Source organism: Rissa tridactyla, chromosome 1 (genome assembly GCF_028500815.1).
Source record: "Rissa tridactyla isolate bRisTri1 chromosome 1, bRisTri1.patW.cur.20221130, whole genome shotgun sequence".
Taxonomy (NCBI): domain Eukaryota; kingdom Metazoa; phylum Chordata; class Aves; order Charadriiformes; family Laridae; genus Rissa; species Rissa tridactyla.
Genome location: NC_071466.1, coordinates 166,478,549 through 166,500,860, shown reverse-complemented (window position 1 = coordinate 166,500,860; position 22,312 = coordinate 166,478,549). Strand labels below are relative to the sequence as shown.

At 38.8% G+C, this 22,312-nt stretch overlaps 1 protein-coding gene across 8 annotated transcripts in view; it reads left to right on the top strand.

Moving 5' to 3' along the window:
- The window catches only part of CNOT4 (CCR4-NOT transcription complex subunit 4), an 86,467-nt gene extending 64,523 nt beyond the window's left edge, over nt 1-21,944 (top strand). For 5 of the 8 annotated variants that reach the window (XM_054194812.1, XM_054194793.1, XM_054194803.1 and 2 more), the window contains 5 exons: nt 76-133; nt 418-667; nt 2,559-3,056; nt 19,531-19,743; nt 20,524-21,944. In XM_054194812.1, coding sequence (XP_054050787.1) covers nt 76-133; nt 418-667; nt 2,559-3,056; nt 19,531-19,743; nt 20,524-20,825 — 1,321 coding nt within the window. In that variant the 3' untranslated portion in view covers nt 20,826-21,944. The remainder of the gene's footprint in view (nt 1-75; nt 134-417; nt 668-2,558; nt 3,057-19,530; nt 19,744-20,523) is intronic. The other 3 variants (XM_054194839.1, XM_054194830.1, XM_054194821.1) reach the window with 1 other exon arrangement.
- The last annotated feature ends 368 nt before the right edge of the window (nt 21,945-22,312 follow it).

The following is a 22,312-nucleotide window of genomic DNA, read 5'->3' as shown; positions in this document are numbered from 1 at the left end:
TACAAAAGCAAATGTTGATTTTCCTGTTAAATACTTGAGTGTCTTACTGTCTCTTTTCCCCTCCTGCTTTTGCAGCCCTATCGACAAACCTTCAGATTCCCTCAGTATAGGAAATGGTGACAGCTCCCAGCAGGTAAGACATCAATATAAGTGCTGTGGAAGTAAGAATTGAGTTTGAGGGCATGGTGCAACTTGTAGTTGAAGACGCAAGTACTTTCTGAAGTTTATCGTAATCTTAAACAAAACTAAAAAATGCTACTGCTATGTTGATTTTTGTTTGACCTTACATTGAGCTTTATATTAACTAACCTAATTGCAGCCAAAAGTTTTGAGGAAATTTTTCAATTGTATTAGTGAAGAACATTTTATAGAAAAACACTCATGTCCTAATTGTTTCTCATTCTCTCTTGCCTGTAGATAACAAACAGTGACACACCTTCACCACCGCCTGGTTTAACAAAACCCAATCCAGTCATACCCATCAGTTCATCTAATCACAGTGCACGGTCTCCTTTTGAAGGGGCTGTAACAGAATCACAGTCGCTCTTCTCTGACAACTTTCGGCACCCTAACCCCATCCCTAGTGGGCTTCCTCCATTCCCCAGCTCTCCACAGACTTCAAATGATTGGCCCACAGCACCAGAACCACAGAGCCTCTTCACATCAGGTATGTACACAGGTTACATGGCTGGATATTGCTTGCTTTTGCAACTGATGTCTAAAACTGTTTAGAATCAAAAACTTCAAGACTTGCTCCAAGACTTGTGTGTGTGTCCCCACCCCACAAATGATTAAAATTTGTCACTTAACTACAAATGAATTGAACTGATGTAAGGGTTTCTTCTAAAGCAAACTTTACAGAGTTTTCCAGCTGCATCGCTAAATTATCAGAGAGATTATTTTAGTTTTTCTTAGCCATGCGCCTGTCTAATTAATAGGATATGACATGTATGCTGAATATTTAATGTTACAGGTTTTTGTTGAGAATGGGGAAAATACATGGTGTCAGTATATTGTTGGTGTAATAATCTGTTATCTAACACCAGAAGTTGTGCAGTGGAATACAGAATTTTCTGTAGTATCCTGCATATTATTTGAAGGTGCTTAATCTTTCCGAAGTGAGATTATATACATTCATAAAAGATAAAAAATATGGTTAATTGCATCAACTGGAATATCTGCATTTTCCAGGTACTTTCATATGAAATACCACTTCATAGGAATGAAACATCAATTTAGGTGTATTTATATAGTCTTGGGAATGGTTAACAGTATTTAAGAGCTCACAAATTATAAATCTGAGGGCATTGTTAGAAAATTAAATGAAACATATCACTAATAAATAGAATGTAAACGACAGTTTAGGACACAGTTTGTTTACTTAGTCTTTAGTCGTCTTTTGATGTTTATCTGACTACTTAATCCTGTTTATAAACAATATTTATTACCAAGCAAATTACCTGCTGCTAAGGTACTAAAGCACCAATTTTGTGAGGATTAAGTAGCAATGAGAGATAATTTCCTGATAGCAGAGGTCTTGTTTGCTTCATAATTAATATAAAATGTATGGTTGCTATTTAAATAAGAATGCAAAGGACAGGTTTTTGTCTGTCTAGCAACTCTTTATCTATCATCATGGATTTTTAGAGGATACTAGATTTTTCTGAGAGGATACTGAGCTTGATTTTAACTACTTAGAGCAGCAGACCAGGTTCCCTACCAGCAGAGGGAGTTGATGTTGTGAGTGATACTACCTTGTACCCATTAGCTTGCATTACCACAGTTTTGAGGAAAAAATACCGTGAAACTAGATGCAGCATTCACTGAACCTGAATAAGACACTTAAGCAGTCTAATGAAATGAAGTAGTAAGTGAAAATCGGGGAAATTCTGATAACCCTTTTTTGTAACACCCTTTTGTAACACGTCTCAAAATATTTAACAATGTCTTGTAATGCAGTTCCTTATTTCCTTTTGTGTTATCAAGGTGTCTACTCAAGAATTTGGCTTGTTTTTCTTCATAATGGTAGTCAGTGGGGTTTTTTGGTTTTGGTTTTTTAACCATTGCTCAGAGGTTCCCCCTTTTGAGGGGGAACTTCTCCCCACCTTTCTTGCATAGCAGAATTGAAAAACAGCATTAATACTGAAAGCAAAATAGTGAACTGAATAACAATCTAATTTAAAATCTGCTTGATCACACTTCCATCAAGTAATATGGGTATAAAATAGGTTCTAAGGAAGTGTTTATTGGTCTCTTTCTATTTGGTGCTATTACTGAAAATACTTATTTGACAAGGCTTTTCTGTAGTTCAGGAACAGAGCAATTCTGGAGTAAAAATGCTATTTGCTAGTTCTACCACTTCACCTGAAGTAGAAATCTATGACAGTTTGATCTGAAAATGGCATTCTAAGCTGATCAATAAGGTGTCTCTGTAGAACATTAAAGAAGTATTAATGAAAGATAACTGGCAACATAGATTCAAGTACATTGAGGCTCACATTTGTGTATGGATAAATACTAATTCTTGTTCTAAATCCTGTTCCTCTCCTCTCCAACAGAAACTATACCAGTATCCTCCTCCACAGACTGGCAAGCGGCTTTTGGGTTTGGTTCCTCCAAACAGCAAGAGGACGACTTAGGGTTTGACCCCTTTGATATCACCCGCAAAGCCTTAGCAGACCTGATTGAGAAGGAACTGTCAGTCCAAGACCAACCTTCCCTCTCGCCCACATCTCTTCAGAACCCTACCCCACACACTACAACTGCCAAAGGGCCAGGCTCTGGATTCCTGCATCCTGCTGCACCCGCAAATGCCAACTCTCTCAGTAGCACCTTTCCAGTCATGCCACAGAGGTTCCCACAGTTTCAACAGCATCGAGCAGTTTACAACTCCTTCAGTTTTCCAGGCCAAGCAGCTCGCTATCCTTGGATGGCCTTCCCACGCAATAGCATCATGCACTTGAACCACACAGCAAATCCCACCTCAAATAGTAATTTCTTGGACTTGAATCTCCCACCACAACACAGCACAGGTCTGGGAGGGATCCCTATATCAGGTAGGTGAATTGGGACAGCCGTGAATATGACTTAATTCATGCTTTCAGCTCCTCTGAGCCAGAACAGGAAAAGGGAATAGCCAGCTACAAGTGGTAGAGTGGTATCTCTTGACTATCATACTAGGTTTGTTAGCAGAGGGAGGAATATTGTTTTAAATAGGCCCTTTCCATTTAAAAAAAATAAATATGTATCTGGATGTTTAGCCTTGTAATATTGAGCTTTATAAGGAAGGTGGAGTATTCTGTGCCCGCTTAATTTTGTGCCAAAGCAGATTGGTATTTTGGTTCTTCAGTCTTGCCAGACTGGCTTTCCTTAAGAGTAGGCGCTGGAAGTGCATTGCGGCTTCCACATCGACATGCAGGTGCCGACCAGAGTTCTTAAAATTGTGCAAAAAATTGTAATGATTGTAATTTGTGCCAGATGTCTTGGCTGGGTTGTTCCCTCTTGCGCATAACCAAATGGCTGCACAATAAACATTCAGTGCTGTTCATTTCTGTTCTTCAGATGGCCTTAATATTATGCTAATCTTTCACTGAATGGATGCTTGCAATGTGTGTAAGAGGATTCATCCTGATGGTGAGGGTTGTGATGTTGGAGGAAAATAAGTGTACAGTCAGGTCAGTTCAGGCTGCCCTGAATGGACTGATAGGCTCTTGCAGCAAACGTTACAACTAAGGAGCTAATTGTGACAATGATTGTCTTGATGAAAAATACATTTCTGGACTTTGAGGTCCTTTCATGCTTCCGATTTAGCTTGGCCCAAATAGGTTCTCTTTTCCTAACAGGGGAAAAAAAAAAAATAAGTGTATAATGAACTGCAGGTAGAAAGTCTCTGTAGGCTTTCTGTAGCCTTGAGATGGCGAAAACAGCTTCTTGAGATGTTACCGGTGTTACTTTCTTTTCATGGGTTTGAAGAAGCACTAGTTACCCTATAAGAGAGTGACCTAGAAAAAGTCACTGTGTGTTTTTGATGCTCTAGTACAAGAGCTAATTTTGGCTCTTACTTCCCTGTATTTTATCCTCTTTGAAGGCTTGTTGAAGCTACGATACTGCTGTAAGGTCCTTAGGCTGATTCATAGTATGAACACTTGGTCCAGACTACAAATGCAAGTAGTTCAGAACTCTTTATACTGGCAGTGGTGAAGTTTTTAGACTAAAATGACTGATACTGGTTACACTGAAGTGTTTAAAAAGAAAAAAAAATAAAAATGACGTGGAGTCAAAAATGCAGCATCCATAGCACTGCAAATTGTTGCACGCTTTCCCCTAAACTACATAGAACTTCCAGGAATGTTGCCAGACATCAAGTTTCAATTTTACCATTCAGTTCTAAAAATTGCTAGTTCAAGGGGCCAATAAGACTGTATTCTGGACTAGGAGGACCAGAAAAAAATCTGTAGTGTTAAAAAAGATCCTTTTGTAGTACAGGTTGATTGTAGGTTTGCGAAAGCATTCTTTATATTACTTTAATTGCCTTTGGCAGTTTGAAAGTGGATCCCGTAGATTCTTGGTATGACTCCTGAAGAGCCAGTAACGTGGTGTTGGTTGATGCACAGCCTGTGCCATGTGCTTCCTCCATATATTTTAAGGCACCAGGAGCTGATATTTAAGTATATCCTTTTTGTATGCAACTGCTAGAACCAATTAATCTCAAAATATTTTTGGCAGATACAGTGCTAAAAACAGAAAGTAAACATCTGCTGTAGTCTCTGTGGAGAGTTCCTTTGAGTTGGTCTAATCTCTTGTGTTACAAAACATTGTTAGTTGCCTGGCTGACAATTGAATAGCAGCAGTTTGCTGCAGTGCAAACACTTCTTAGCTGATCTACATGTCAGCTTTGATATATCTTGAAAAAAAAACAATCACTTGCCCTAACAGATTACTCCTTTTTCTTCTCCTGTTGTCAGAAACAAACTGAAGTCTCAGATAGTTCCAGTTTTGTTTGCTGGGTTATGGATTTGTATTATGTGTATGGTATTTAATGCCTAGGGTTTTCTTTTAGTGATCTCACTGCTTCAGAAGTACAGACAATTTAGAAGTCAGGAGATGCCCTCATACCTCTTTTTTGTGTGTGTGCGCTAACTTAATAGTTTCCAAATTATTGATTATTCTGTCTTTTCAAACCTGTATCTAGTGTACAGGTCTCTCAACGAGTTCCTTTTATATTCTTTTTGAAAAAAAAATTCCTGTTCTTTATGCTTGCTTTTAGTCCATCAGTAGCACGTATATAATTATAGAATTTTCCTAGTTTCCTCATTTGATTTACAGATACAGCCATCTGTTGGGGTTAGGGGAGGTAAGTGGTGTGTGAGTACAGAGAAATCATGTTGATGGGACTTTATTATAGTGCTTTATAACAAACTCTAGCTGACCTGCTAGGAAGGTGGTGCGTGTCATAATAGCTGTTTAGCAGTATTGAAGAGGTTAGTTGTAGTATACCTGCAGCTCCTTTTTGTTAGCTCTTTTGTTAGTCTGTGTTGTGGTGTTTTAGAAAATGTCATCAAGTCATGTGTTTCAGATGTAACAGCAAAACAAACCTAGTGCAGGTGAAACTTCCCATTCTGTCTTCTAGTAGAGACCCTCAACTGCTGTTGAAGTTGCATGTTTCCTAAGGCCTTTGATCACAATTTTTACAGGACTGTAAATTCCTAAAGCAGATAATGCTGGACCAGTCACTTGAGGGGCGGGAAGGAAAAAAAAAAACAAACCCCAAACCCCACACTCATTTATTCTGCACATTTCCCTGCTCTATTTAAACAACGCTTTTCAACTTCTCTATTTCATTTATGTGAAAACAAGCAGATCTAAAAACTCTTACAACTTCATATGAAGTTAGTATACTATTTTCTAAGCTTTCTAAATCCAGTTTAGTTGATTTCATTAAGTGTATTTGTGGTTTGGAAGCTTGTATGAAGAAAACGGTGTTGTAAAGTGCTTCTGCTTTAGGTAGGCATTAGTATTCATATGAATTTGAAATGCTTGTGTGTGACATGCTAAATGTAAGGTTCTGAAGCTACCTTTTGTTTAGTCAAGAATCAGAGCTGTGCTGTATTCATAACCCCACAGCTCCAGGTAGGGTTGTTTTGTGATGTGTGCCAGATTTAAATGGAAAGACACAGGCACTAGCTACATTTTTTTTTAATGCTCTCATTTAAAAATAATTTCTATATGGAATTTGGTAGCCTATTTCTCCGAGGAAGCAATATTTATTAAGCTCATTCTACCATTTCCAGTGAAATGACACAATTACACATGATTGACTTCATAATTTGACTATGCATATACTTGAAATGTCTCATATTCATCAGGCTTACATTTGTCCCCAACACATATTTAAATGAGCATTTTGATTGATTCCCAAACCAGCATATTTTTTTTTTCTCCCCCACCATATGATTTTGCAAACTGTAGCAGATGTTACATGTTCTCATTGTAAGGGACAATTTAGGCTTGTTGCTGGTCTCTGGCATGGGATGGATTAGATGATTTACCATGTAACTGTGCTTCAGGAGAAAAGGTCAATGACTTCTTATTCACGGACAGTGTGATTGTTGCTAAAAGCGATCTTACCCTGGATTGTGTGCAAACTATCCGAAGAATATAGGACAGCAGCTATCCTTTATTCTGCAGATGATGCCAAAGGAAAGATCCACTGACAGCAACGTGGGTGGCTGTGTGCTTTTATTTTCATGTTACTTTAGGATAACAGGAAACTCTTTGTAATTTGATAGCTAATACGCTATCATCTTTGCGACCCTGCTGCCTGGTGGTGTGTTCCAAAATAATAGGTATAGTATTGGATCATAGAGTAAAGTAGGTCTTAGATTAACGGTATGTTTTTAGACGGATGCTTATAAAATCTATGCATACATATTAATAATGGGAAAATAGAAATATATAGTTTTATTTCTTGAGTTTACGGAGTGGTTGGTAGTCACTGATTTTTATTGCATTAAAAAAGTATAAGAACAAAGTCACACAGTTAAAAGTATGAGGAAAAAGTTGTAAATGGTTAGACCACCTTTTCTGTCAGTTCTATGCAAGACGAAGTACTTAACATTTTGAAACACTGGCTCTTGTTTCATGTATTAATTTCATAATTATCCTGAACATAATTCCAAATGAGAAAAAAAGTAATTGTAAGAACTTATCAATTCAATAATAATGAGATAGTTTGAAATTTGAACTCTTCCAAAAATAATGCTACACAATATTGTGTGTATATTCTTCCCATATAAATCATTGCAATCCCTGGAGTTGGAAGGGGCCCACAAGGTTCATTGAGTCCAGCTCCTGATACCACACAGGGCAGCCATACATCTCGGAGCATTGTCCAAATGCTTCTTGAACACAGACAGGCAATTTACGTATATCATGTGTGTATTAGAAATCTAAGATAGAGGAAATAGTCAAGTGGACACAGAGACAGATAGGAAGCATAAAGAATTAAACCCTGTTTAGGGTAGGGGAAGAAACAAGTTTTACCTGTTGTCCTTGAAGATAAACACTGTAAAATCCATCAAGTTATTTTAGACATGAAGCCCATCGATGTGGAGATTGCAGTAGACTTCTGTGAACTGTTCCTGAAACTTCAAAATGGGGGCCTTGAATGTTGTAAGTCTTTGTAGTTGAATTCCTTTTGACAATCAAAATTTTGTTCTCTCAAGACCTTTTTGTTTTGGTGTTGTGGCTTATATCTCTTGAATATGCACGGCCTAATTGATAGAATTATGTATATTTAAAGATGAGATCGAGACAAAAAAACAGGTAGACAGTTCTACTAAGTTTGGGTGCCATTCAGCAGTCTTTGGGGTGGTGGTGTTGCATTCCTTATCAAGACACTGATTCACATGGACATTTTTGAGTCTTGCCTGCATTTAGGTTTTTGTGACGCAATAGCTGGTAGCAGAGAGGGCAAAGCAATGAAGGTTATATTAAGAAGGTCCAGCTTCTTCCCATTTAAGTCCTGAGCTCTTTCCTAGCTAAACCACTTAGGGTGTTCCATCTTCTCCCACTTTAGGTTTTATGGCTCCTGTGCCCCCAGCTATTGAACTTGTCTCGAACATCAAATCCTTTCTTGCCTAATGCTACCTTTTGGACAACATTTTAGTAAAACAAAGGAAAATGTTGGCTACAATCGTATTTTTTAAAAGACTTTATTTAAACCACAGAGAGATATGAGATATCAGAATTAATGTCATGCTCTGCCTTTAATACTAAGTCCTTGTCTGACTTTGTATTTTCTCAAAACATAACCTCACTTCCCATTTGAGGCACACGTTTCTTATTTGACCTTTTGACCGCATTTCTTTTTGACTTTGTCTCCTCTCTCTCGATTGATTCTTAACAGGTGATTTGGTTTGCTGAACAAAGCAAAACATGACTTGTTTTATACAGTCATGGAACCAAAAAAATTGAATTTGTAGCATAGCAGCTGATGCTTTTCTGTGGTCTCAGGGTAATAATTTGGTATGGAGTTTTGGGGGGGGGTTCTGCTTCTGCTACTGTGACTTTTTAAAGGAAGGTCTGACCTGCGTGATGTGGCTGTTGAATTCAGCATGTTGTAAAACTTAAAATTCTCCAAATGCTGTGTACAAAATGCATTTAATCCCATACCCTAGCAACAGGCAATGTGACTTAAACAGTGCTGACTCACATCCCTTTATTTTGGATGCAGTGGTTGAAAGAACATTTTCCTACTCCTTTTCTCTTGACCTGACAATGTGTGAAAGGTTTAACACCGGTTTTAAGTACTGATGGCCTTACTCTTAACAGTAAGAGATGGATTAGTCCATTAATTTTCTGTCCTAATCCTTTAAAGATGACTGCTCACTTGATGGTTGTCTTCGACGTTTGGCTTTCCACCAGCAGCTGGGCAGAAAGCCTGGCAGCTGAACGTTGTCTTTTCTGTCCTCGTGGCTGCCTATATCTGAAGTCTTTCTCTGATTAGGTATAAATGTTGAAAATAGGAAATCTGGTGAAAATCTTGGGTGATACTTCTGTTAGTTGTAGGTGCCACATGTGTCACCTCCAAAGGCTTGTATCCTTCCAGAGTGCAGAGCAGCTTCTCTCAGAAGTGGATGCGTTACCCTGATATCAAGGTCACTCCTCATTTGAAAATAAAGGCCCAAACATGGCTTTGAAATTATAAAATGAAAAGTACTGTTTGTAAACAGCCCTCAGCTGTTTCCAGGATTGCTTTTAGTGACCTTTGCATATAGACCCTGTGTGTCCTGTTTTCCTCAAGGAAGATGACTCTTCTTAGAGCAGCCTCTGTCACTGAATGTTTTGTTCTTCTCACCAGTCTTTATGCCTGCTGCTTCCCACTTCTTTCCATGGAGGTTCTTGGGCCTCCACCCCCCTTTTTTAGGAGGTCTCTGTGTATCCCTCACCCCTGAAATTCATTCTCCTTTTATTTCCCATCATAATTAATTTTCTGTTTCACTGGTGAAGAGGTGAAGTGTTCAGCACAATGTGGAACAAATTCAATTTGAAAATAAACTTATGGCTTGCTCACTTCTGTTGCTCTTGAAGGTGTTTGATTTTTGGTTGGTTTTTTTGTTGTGTTTTTTTTTGGTTTTTTTTTGTTTTTTTGTTTTTAATGCACCCAGGGTGGTGCTGCTAGTTTTAGAATAAATGGAAGTGGCATTTTTGGATTAACTTCCAAAATATTAAATCAGTGTCGAGATTGAAGTCACACTGTTTGAAATCTGCTATGGATACTCCTTGTCCTCCCTCTGGTGTCTTGTCCCTTAACTCCCATACGCTTTCTACACTTAGTAGCAAGGCCTGCCTGCCTTAGCGTGATCTTGTCATGATCTCTGAGAGAACTTCATCCACAGCACCTGTCCTTTAAGTCCTGCTACTTCTCCATCTGTTCCAAAAGCTCATCTCACACACCCACCCTTCCCTCCCAGTGCCTTTTCAGTGCTAATATTGCAACCGTTGTTAAAACCCCCTGGATTTTTTTCTTCTGATTGTATAGGAGATACTGTTCCAAATAAAGCTCAATATATAAATATCTGTGCCCTCATCTCTGGGAGCTTGGTTTTAAGCTGTTAGAAATTTCTTAAAATTTTTGATGGTAAGATCATTAGGGATGGCAGTGAAAGACAGGCATCCTGCTTTTTTGAGTAGTAAAATGCCTATTTTTAAATGTGTTATTTTATTTCAGAAGAAGAAAATGTGACCAAAAATAGAAAAAAAAGTATAAAAAAAATCAAAAAAATCCTCTAACTTCTGTTGGCTGTGATACATCAGAGGAATGACTACTCACATTAACACTGGTAGACTTGAAATAAATGTGGTGTTGGCTGAAATAGGTGGCCCGAGTGGCTGACCCACTTTGCATTCTGGACCATCAGTCCTAACAGCTTTTTGAGTAACTCTTCCCCAGAAAAGGGGGGAAACAAGCACAGGAGGTACTTGACATCAGATTTCTAGACTGTTTGTGTCTGTAGTCTTGTCACCAGATGAACTTCAGCTGCACTAAATGTTGGGCTGTGTTTCAGGGATGGAAAACTGTGTTTATTCCTTACAGAAGAAGAACTTTTCCCTTCATCTTTAGAGCTGGTTCATGTCTCCTTTCATAGGTAACCCCTAAGATCTTGGGTACTAGCGTAAGAGGCAGGTCCGTTGCCTGGTATAGCGTCTGTCTCCCTCCTCCAGCAAGGAGATACTTAGCCTCAGGGTGATGTCTTCTCTTGGATGCTTTTCTAAAATACACTTTAGAAAATGGCACTTCAAAATACACAGTAAACTACTAGCATGAGTTAAAAGATGTAATCGACTTAGTGATGTTAGAAACCTGGCATTTTCCCTTTAAAGACTGGAAATTAGTATGTTTGCCAGTGCCACCTGTTAGTAGCAGTGTCTAACAAGAGGCTGTGCCTTGGGCATGGATCTGAAACTTCAGAGACAAGTCCATCTCACAAAATACCAATTATGACTGATGAATTTTATCAAAAAGCACAAACAGTTCATAGGCTTTCTGTGTAAACACATTTTGAAATGCACCAACTTGAAGAACCATTGAGAAAGGGCAAACATAGTCTTTTTAAAAATTGTACGGAGGGAGGAGCGTAAATGAAATATACTCAAGGGATAACAGCAACTGAAAGAGCAGCTTTACAAAAAGTGTTTCTTCTCCCAGTGATACTAAATTACATTGGGGGGGGGGATGACACACACACATGATCTTTTCCATCGTTTGCCATATCTTGGTTCCCTCTACATCACAGCCTCATTTGAACTTCAGCTGGTTCCCAAAGGAATTATGTAAAAAAAAAAAAAAAAAACAACAAAAAAAAAAAAACACAACCATGTATTTTAAAAGGAGGTCACTTCTATTGGAAGACAGCATTTAGTAATCAGAATTAATTTCTTGTCATGGAAGGTTTGTTTTTCTTCTCAGCTTTCTTGCAATTTTTCTAATTTTGCAACAGAATGACTGAAGTATCTACGAATATACATCAGCCTTCTTTGTTTGTTACAGATGTGTAAAAAAAAAAAAAATTAAAACTGAGTTTATAATTTCTCAGAGTATGCATTCACTGTGCTAATTCTGGTCTCGCAGCCTTGGTCGGGGGATTGGTTGGGTACTCTGGAATCCAGAACCTTCATAACTAGATAGGCTCTTGCTAATTATCAATACAGCTTTGAAGATCTGATTTTTCTTTGCCAGTTCTGATTGTTGCATTGGCCATAGGGCAAATTCCAGATATATTTTTCTTTTATTTATGCATGTACCCATAAGTACGCTTGTACACGCAGGGTTTTCTTTTGAGGTCAAAGTTTGGAATTTTTTAATTGACAGATAGGGTAACCTGGTGAGATTGAACCCTGATGCAGGATCTAAGAGTAAGCAGCAGGTATACTTAGGTTAAAATGAACTTTGCTTACTCAGATTAATGGAATTATATGTCTTTCTGAGCTTTTTAATCAAAATGTTCTGTATGTAGGATTCAGGTATCTATTTCCTTCATTTCAGTATCTCAAGTCATTGTGCGCTCAGTTTAGGTTTATGTTAATATTTAAGATTATCAGTGGCAAGAACTGGCTATTTTCTTACGGAGTCCTTTTTTTGGATGAGAAGCATTGTGTTAGCTTGCACAAAAAAGGTTATTTATTGACAAAGGTGGAAGCATTACAGAACATACTGTCTCTTTTTGTATGCAGGACAGTGGGCCCCAACTTGATTGAAGCCCTGCAGTTGACCACTATGCATTTTTAGCAATAAATGATTAAAAAGTCAGTAATAAAAAATGGTGGGATACTGTGGAAGCATCTGATATGAAGTCAAGCATGTTTTTCAAAGCAAGTTAGAATCTCAATTTGAAATTTACTTATAGGTTAAAATTGGGTGGCTCGCTGCTATAATTATGTATTAGATTTGGTCTCTTGAGCCATGGTTAAGTATAAGTCAATCACAAGAACTCTCTGGAATACTTAATGTAAATTGCTTTTCTCAAACCTAATAAAATTCTGACACTGTACATACAAGCAAATATGAATATCTGAGATGAGCCGTCCCCTCACTGATGTGGTAGAAGGGATTTCCCCTGAAAAGAAATTAAATTTTCTGACTCTTAAGCTTTCTGTGACTAAATAAGTCTTAAGAGTTGTACTGTCAGATCTTCATCAAAAAGGAAAATTATTTAGAAAAAATTACTTTTCTCTTTGAAGCGTGTACTTTAGAATTCAATATATTCCTCTTCTAGTTGATAGTTTGGCTCACTGGCTTGTTAAGTTGCACTTGATTTATTTTAAATTGGAAAATAGTGGGTTTTTTTATATACGTGGCTATCTTTTAAATTGGATACATGTGGAATTAATATAACCATGAAATCAAGATAAAAGCTGCTTTACTTCCATTATTTTAAAGCTGAGGGCAGACTAGTGTCTCTTGACTACCAAAGCCAATTTTGTAGGTGTGTATGTACATATATGCGCATGTGTATGAATGTATGTACACTACTTTTGTTTCCCCAGCTCTTAGAGCTCATGACCGTAAGACTCTCATTGGAAATCCACGCTGTGGAGTGACCCTTAGAAAGCTGCTTTCGTGGGTTGCCAAGTTGCTTCCTGTGTGTAGGGAAAGTCAGCGAGGCTTTTAAATGTTCCCTTCTAACAGCTTTATCTTCTGGCGCTCCTGTCATTTGATATCTCCCTAAAATGAAGTGGCTACTTGTATTCCTGACGGGCAGCGCTGCTGTTTAAAAGTGGAGAGATCCAATCTTCTTCACTCTGCCAGTGATGTTCTCGGGCCTCTGTGAATGGGTGAAACATCGTTTGGTTTCAGCATTGTGGGGTTCCTAGAAATCATAGATACACAGCATCAGTGAAGTCTGAATGCCGAGAGTGAAATCCTTCAGACCATAGCCGTTTAAATGGGACTTTATTCACGGTTTTAAAAATTCTGTGAGCAAACGAGCTTATTATTCATACTAAAGGGACAGAGGTACAGTTTTTATCGTAACTGTTTTGTTGATGATTAAATATATAAGCTTTGGATCAAAAGGCTTTTGAGTTTATCTAATGTGATGGGCATAATTTCATTTTAGGATGTGGCAAATTATCCTTTCCTTTTTTTTTTTCTTTTTTCCCCTGGGCCCAACTTTGTGATTCTGATAGTTTTGAAGCCTTATCAAGACAAACTGTTACTATACAGTGTCCTTGAAGATTTCACAAGGGCCTTCTTACAATCAGGTCATTGCAACAGTCATTCTATTACTGATTACCGAATACACCTTGATAGTCTCTTCGCTTGTTTTGTAGCTACTCTGTACGGTCAGGCACATGACACTGCTAATAAGTTTATTTTCTCTCCTGTGATGGTTTTCCTCTGAATTTCTTTTGCTTATTTGAAGCTTTTATGTAGCACTGTTGTGTGCCTTAGTCACGCACATGGCATACTGATGGGTTCTTAGAAAAGAAATAAATAATTGCAACCTAGGTTTGCAGGACTGCTTGCTTTTCAGCAGGACTAGAATATTTAGGGCTCTTGGCATAAAGATATTAAATGGCTTTACGCAATTAGTACAAAATCGGGCTCTTGTAATAGCTTGGAATATAATTTTGGCAGAGCAAAGAATACTCTTGCTTTATACTTCCTGGTCTTGTGATCTTTGCTATTACTTGTATTTATTCAAGCATGTACTGTGTGAATTTTCATATGGATTTGACCATAGACCTGTGTCAGAATTGAGGCAATAATTTGAAATGGTCTAGTCTCTGTAGGACATTCATTTTTAGTGGGCTTGTTTCCTGCCAAGTAAATGGTAAGATGTGCTGTCCCATTACCCTCAATATAAAAGATCAAGTGCATCAACATCACAAACGTGGTACAGCCAGACCTGAAACGCCTTTGGGTCTACGCTGTGGTGTCATTTGTCAGAATTCATGAAGTCACAGAACAGCCAGTATCACGGCAGTCGATGCTTGTGCAAATGACTTCTAAAGTATTGATTATGTACAACAGAACATGTTTCTAGCTTGGCCGTCACCCTCTTTGCCACCTCTCTCCCAAATACACACTGCTTTGCTTGATTTGAAGGAACAATGTTAAGGCATTTCAGGTAGAGGATATTGAAGTAACGCCACCAGACTGTCTGGTAGGATGTCATGATAGGGCAATGACTTTATTTAGAAACTCATTAAATGACCGGTTTTTATACAGATGAATCTTCAGACTTTTCAATCATATTCTATTTTAAGCTAACTTTAAGTATTTTTTTATTTAAATTGGGTGGACAGGTTAAGTTTGTGACAAAGCTCTTTTTCCTTCCCTTTGCTCACTTTAAAACAATGGTTGACTTTGAAAACTTTACTTTTATTTCATGTTGGCATACTGCCTCAGACACATGAAAAAGTTCAGTGCTAGAATACGCTTCCGCTATATCAGGTAAGATTATGAAGTGCACATTAAGGGAAGACTGAAGTATCTGAGCCTATTTTTCATGCGAATAGTGGTGCTTTCAGTGAGCTTCACTAGGTTATTCTTTCTTCTCAGAGGAGAAGCTGAGGCATAGGGGGAGGAATCTCCAATTTATCTTGGTGTGTAAAACCTTTTCATTGCAGTCAGCTGGGTTTTAATGTCTTTTCTTCTGTGTTTTCCCACTGTCTGTGGCCATACTGCTTTAAATTAGGATGAGGCTATGGGAGGAAACTGTGTGTTTGCGCTCCTTCAGATAGGGAAACCGTGGTGTATTGGTTCTCACACCCCTAGCTTATGATGTCCAACTGAAGTCTGCTAGCTAGTCAAAAATTACTCCCTTCAACCAATTAAGTTTATAAGTAGGGAAAGATAATAGGCAAATACTTTTTTTTAACTGAGACCTAGCCTTTTTTCATTTTTAACTACTTCATGGTGAAGCATAACGTAATTAACAAAAAGGTTGAGTAGTAATTTTCTTCTGAAAATACTTATTTTCTTCAGGTGGTAGAAGGAACTCCTGCCTTTGGGTTGGACTTGCATTTTCACATAGGCTCTTGTTTAAAACTTGCCGGACTCCAGCAGAGACATGCTGATTAAGTTGTTTGGTTTGGGTATTGCTGTGGGGTGCCTGGTGATTGCTCATGTACTTGGGTTGCATCAGGAGTTTTTCTAACTGGGTGTTTTACCTGTCATAGTCAGTAACTGAGGCCTTGGAGGCCAATGCAGGGAGTGTTGCAGAGCATTGTGTTCTCTGTTGATCCCATCTACTTTAACACCTTAATGCACTTTAATCCCTTACCATATACTGTATGGGAAGAATAATTTAATTGCAGCATTTCTCCATAGGGGCTGGGAGGCTGACAAAGCTCTGAAACTTTGGTCATGTCTGGGGTTGGTGTTTGGGTTTTTTTGTTGTTTTTTTTTTTTTAACTCTACATTTATTGGCCAAGCTTGAAAACCCTGTTACAGACATCTGAGTAACGAATGTGGTGCTTGCTTTTTCTTTGGTGTCAGAGAGCAATGTTTTTGTCATAGCTTGCCTTTCAGCCCCACAAACCCAGCTGTCTGGGAAAGACAATAAATCTTTTTATTCTCCGTCTTGTCACTTTTGAACCCAGGAGCATGAGGTTTTAATCAGTAAACTTCCTTATTGCTAGTGAATAATACAGTTTTTATAGATACTGAACTATTTTAGGCCTTTTATCACTTAACTTCTGTGATTCCAAGTGGATTTTGTACTGACAGCTGAGATAAAGGACAGTCTTGTGTATTTTTTTTTCTGTGTTAGAGAAGGGTACACAGCAACGGTGCACTATGTCACACATTAATGTCTCCTCACCAAACAGTACCAGTCTTTTCCGTTCCATGAAAATCTTGTATTTCAACTGCTTGCTGTCTTTCTGTACTCATATGTATGCTGTATTATGTCTTTTTTAAATGGAGAATAACATGACAAGCATATGTATATTTTCTTAGCCCAAGATGGCCTAATGCCCTACTATATTTATTTTCCCATCCCATTCCTTATGATGTCTTGGTGGCTTTGTCTTCATTAGACTTCCTTAATGACGTGTTGCAGGTGTCTAGTTTACTACATGTGTTTATTTTCTTGCACGTGAGCTTTGAGGGCATATTGGGGGGTTAGTAATGTCCATAATTAAGATCATAATGAGTTTGCAGATCCCCAGCCTGCAGGTATTGCGCTGAGCATGTTCACTCATGCATGGTCCTAGTAAGCGTCTTGTGTGTACTTTTTGCCCTGTAGTAGAAGCGAGTAATTTAACAGCTGCATTTCTTTGCACAAGCTGTTGGAAGCAGTGGTGAGAAAATAAAATGTAAAGTAATGGTGTCCCATGCAGAACCCGTTGCACAGTTATTTCTGTGATGGTGAGCTGGCTACTGTTGGCCCGAAAAATAAATTTAGAACTTGTAATAAATAGGCTTATGGATGTCAAGAGGGTTGTGAGCAAATATCTTATCAAGGATATTTCTGACTATTGCTTTTTAAAATTTTTATTTTTTTTAACCCCAGAATCATGTAACTAGGTTCTTGTTCTGTGCTGTGTTCTTTTTAAAAAAGTTTTTCATAGGTTTGAATGAAAAATATGTTGCACCAAACTCTTTAAAACCATTTATTATGTCCATTAGTATTGCGAAGAAAAAAAGTGGGAGCTCTGGAGGGAACAGGAAGTAGTTTTGATTTACAGTAGGAAAAATGAAAATAGAAGTGAAAGCCAGTTGTAATGCACTATGGCTTGATGCTAAACAAACACAGAACAAATTGCTGGTAAGTCTGCTTTTTTCGCCCACAGCGACTTATACACCAGGCCCCACAAAGCACACTGCTGCACGCAGCGCGTGGATACAGTCACACTGATGTCTGGAGGCTTGATTACTTCTGCGTGCTAAGGTCTTACTAAAAAGTTGATCTTAAGTTGATTGCTTGAGGCAGAGCTGCACTTCAGTAACTACTATTTTTTTTTTTTCCCTCCTGTAGCACTTAAAATTTTAATCTTCAGATGTAACATGATGCATGTAGTAAAGGGCAGGCTTTTGGGTTTACTTCAACTACCTGAATTTTGACCTGTATTTTCTTTGCTTATGGGAATGCTTAGGAGTTGTCTGCCTTCCGCATGGAGGTACCTCACTCTGTAACCTCTGAGGAAGAGTGATATTCCTCAGCCAGTGAGCGGGGATAACAGCAGTTGACTATAAACCTTCCATGGCTATGGTCAAGTGTATTCTGCGAACTTGCCCAGGCAAAAAAAGATGATTTTTGTAGTATACTCTTTGCACCTGTGCTGTTAGCCCTGTTCAGGCTCCATGGGCAGCATCAGTCTGTCTGGCCACGGACGTTCTAGGTGTCAGCTGCCATGCCGCTGTGTGAGGGCGTTTAAGCATGCAGATGGATGCTTGTGCTAGAACAGCTGCATTAGGCATGCAGAGGGTTAGAAATGAATGCATTGCTCCAACAGTGCTACAGGCAAAGTGGATGTAACAGATTTGCGCAGTAATTTGTTTTGAAGTTCAGTTGGTGACATGGGCTGAGGTGTGACCTGCTGCCATTTGTGATTGAAGTTGCTTGCTGTAATTCTGTACAGAAGCAAAATCTTATATAAAGTTTATTCTAAAAAACTCTGGCCCGGGGAAGGAAACTTCTGCATGAAAGCACAGGACTTCAAGAACTTGCTTTTTTTTCCCCCTCTAGTTACAAAAAAGTAATTGCTTGAGACATCAGTTCTTTCTGAGCATTCAGCTTTAGAAAAATTGCCACAGCAGGCTTTGGTAACAAGGGAGACTGCTTTCCTCACTCTTCAACATGCAGAGTTGCAAGTTAGTGATATCCTCTAATTTTCCATGAAGACTTAAATTTCTTCCATTGTTGATGAAGTAGCAGTATTATGTAAGTATCTCACTGTAATGCTTCTGATTGATGTCAAGGTCCTTTTTTCAGTTAGGACAGGCAGACATGGTTTTAAAAAAAATAAATAATTGTATTCTAGATTTTTGTCAAAAAGAGCGTACTGCCAAATTGGTATACCCACACTTTCTTTTCAAATACATTTGACCACAAGTTAATTGTATGACTTCCTGTGTTGGCTGATAAATACTAGGATGCTTGTGTCTGGTTTGTTTTGCTTTGAGATACCTAAAGCAGGTGATGGATTGTAGAACCTGATAGTCTGTTCTAGATAGCGTGGTTTCACGTTGGTGTTCAGGGAGCACTTGCTGTGCTAATAGCCACGTTATCCTGATGTCCTTTTTCAATACATGCCCTGAAACGCTTAGGCAAATGGTAGAGACTTGACTGTTCTGGTGTCCAGCTGGTTTGCTTCAAACCAAAGTTTTGAGAATATTGCCGTGTCGGGAATTATTCTGAAAGGTCTCTAAAGAATTTTCACTACTGTTCTTCAACTGCAAGAGGAAATTGCACTCCCTTCAACTTCATGAGAACCTAATTACCACTTCCTTTGGAATAACATCTGTAGGGTTGTGAATGAGCGAGCTATAACAAAACAAAAAACTTCTGTGATATTCCTCCACCTCCGTGGTTCCTCATGTTCGGTTTCTGTTGCAAAGCCCTACCTAGCCTTTCTTCATTTTAATATACTTCAAAGAAAACAACCCTTTTGAGCCTGCTGCCCATTAATAAAGCAGCAGAATTGGGTTATCTAGATTGCAACAAAGGTCTTCTCATAAAGGATCTGGTAGGTTTTTCACCTATTAGTAATAGAGGGAGAGCCACTGTGCCCTTGATTATTTGAGTCTCAGAACTGAAAAAAATGGGGAAATACAAATTGGGGGAGGAGTTAAATCTTTCTCCCACTCCCTTACACTTGATTTAAAACCTGCCAGCTATCTGAGTAATTCATCAATCATATAAACATTGACCCTACTTTTTGGACAGGGAAAGTATTACTTGCTTAGTTTAAAAAGTAGAAACAAAATCCCATACCCCACCAAAGGAGGACATCTGTTTCTAACTTCAGCTTTTTATTTTTTTATCTTTCATTTTTTTTTGTTGGTAAATCTCCCAGACAACAGCAGTTCTGTAGAGAGTTTAAATATGAAGGAATGGCAGGACGGGCTAAGGGCACTTCTACCGAACATTAACATCAACTTTGGTGGACTGCCCAATGCTTCTTCCCCCTCCAACGCCAACCACAGTGTACCAACGTCCAACACTGCCACCACCGACAGCCTGAATTGGGACAGCCCTGGCAGCTGGATGGACCCCGCAATCATCACAGGTAACCGTTTCTCACTCCTTCAGCTCCGCTGGCAAACCATCAAATGGGTATTTGGCACAAACTGATTTACATCTGGAAAAAAAAAAAAAAAAGAAAAAGTCAGTATGCGGTGGTCTCTTCCAGCTTCCATCCACAAAACCTCAAGGGTTCAGGAATTTTTGTGGAACCGCTAGGTACAACAAAGTGTCACCTAGGCCTTTGCAATGCATGCCCGGGACCTCTGCAGGCAGTCAGGCGGATCAGCGCTTATCTATAGGGTCAACGTAGGTGTCCCTTCTGCTGGATGGCATGTCCGGTATGTGCGCCGCTGGTCCTGAGGCACTGAAGGCATTCACTGGACTTTGTTATTTAAAAAGGGACGTACTCCACTTGTTTATAAAGCTCTCTTTTATAAGGCTGTCTGGTTGTGTTTCCCTGTTAGAGAGGCTGAAGCATGATTCAAGTAGGCAGAGTAGGAGGCGAAGCATGCAGTGTACTGGTAGTTTGGTGTGGTAAGGTCACGTCAACAGGGATGCAGTCCTTGCACAGGATGTTTGATAGAAAAATGTGTGTTTTTATGAAGTGCTCTGAGGGGGAACTTTCTCTTATCTGAATTTAACGTTAAATGTTTTGCGGGCAGGGTAATTATATATAATAATGTAAAATGCATTCTCTGTACAAACTAATGATGTTTTCTCACTGTTGCTTTTTGTTAGGTTAAATTGACCTCCTTTGTACTCAGCTTACTGCTTCTGCTCTGACTTGCCTGTATCCCTGTGTTTTTTTTTCTTCTCTTCATAGGTATCCCAGCCTCCACAGGAAACAGTTTAGACACCCTTCAAGATGACAATCCTCCACATTGGCTAAAATCTCTTCAGGCCCTCACAGAGGTGGACGGCCCCAGTGCAGCACCGTCACAGACGCACCACAGTAACCCCTTCGGCACACAGATCCCTCTGCACAGAGCCAGTTGGAACCCCTACTCTCCTCCTTCAAACCCCACCAGCTTCCATTCCCCGCCCCCAGGCTTTCAGACAGCCTTCAGACCCCCCAGTAAAACCCCCACAGATCTACTACAGAGCTCAGCGCTGGATCGTCATTAGGAAAGGAGGAAAAAGAAAGGAGAAAAAAAAAAAAAGAAAAATAAAACCCAAAACGTTAGAAATGCAGGAAGTGTCCCACCCTGACTCCTCCCCATGCCCACCTACTGTTCCCTGTCATATCTTTCTTTCTGAAGAATCCAGTTCCTGATCAAACCTCCCCCCCAAATGCAATGCCATCACAGGGTTGTGACCGTTATCTTTTTGTTAAGTTTCTGCTGAGCCAGTGTTTGAAATACACTGATTGAAATATTTTCTAACTGTTCTAAGGAAAAAAAAAAAAAAGAGAGAGAGAAGTCAAAATGCAGTCTCAATGCTTAAGGAGAATATTACTGTCTTATGTCTTTTGCACATGAGTATTTCTGCCTAGTGGAAAAGTGTCAATCTGCAGTATAGGGGAAAAATTGCAATGCAGAATCAAATGCAGAAACATGAAAAAGGTATTTAATTTAAATGAATTTACTGAACATGTGGGCAAGCAGTGGCCTAGCATTTATTTTGCATTCAGCGTGGCACTACACAGGGAAATTGCTATGTTTTGTTTTTTTTAGGGGGATTTTATTGTGTCACTCAGTAAGAGTTTGACATGAAGTGTGTTGAAAGACAAAACACTTATAGCTAAGAGTAACAGGCATGTTGCTAAAGAGTGGTTTAAAGAGGGGAGAATAAGATTTTTCTTTAATTTTGGCTTTAGATTTAAAGTAAACTTTAATGTTTTAAAAGTATTCACAGATTTAATACCTAGCGTATACATAATATAATTATAAGCAGCTGAAACACGAGTGATATTTACTTCAGTCTTTCTGTCTCCTCTGTCAATCTCTCTTTCTTTTTTTTTTTTTAAAAAAAACCACAAAGATTCACCTGATTAGGGCACTCTGGGATAGCACTGCATTGGGGCCACATGATCACCATCAGGAGCAACCTCTGACCTCCTCTGCCTGCAGCTTTTACTTAACCCTGTAGTTTCTGGACGTTTGTGCAGTATTGAAAAGACAGGAAAAAAGAAACAGATAAATAAACATGGTTATAACCTGACTCTAAAACTAAAACCAAGGAAATGTACCTCTTTCTTCAGAATTAAAACTAAAATCTTAAATAAAACAGAAAACTTGATGATGACTTCATGTTTAGTTTTCGTTTTTTCAAACTTGGATTTTGAGTTTCTGCATCTGGTAAAACTGTATGTCAATGCATGATTTTTTTTTTTTCTCCCATTTGTCTAAACTGAAGCTACTTTTTCATGGAAATACTGCTTTGCATGGTGACTTCTGCATTGAAGGGTGGGCAAAACCGTACACGCTTTAAATGTTTAAAGGGATTGTTGTCTTTACTCGTGGCAATAGCTAGAGGCTATGTGTCTCTAACCTTTGGTGGTGGTATCCTTTCAAATCTGAAGCATGAAAAGCTTGATTATACTTTCTGAATTAAATGCCACGTCACTTGGGACAGATAGCATGCAATAATGTGTCTGAAGGAGTAGCAGAGAA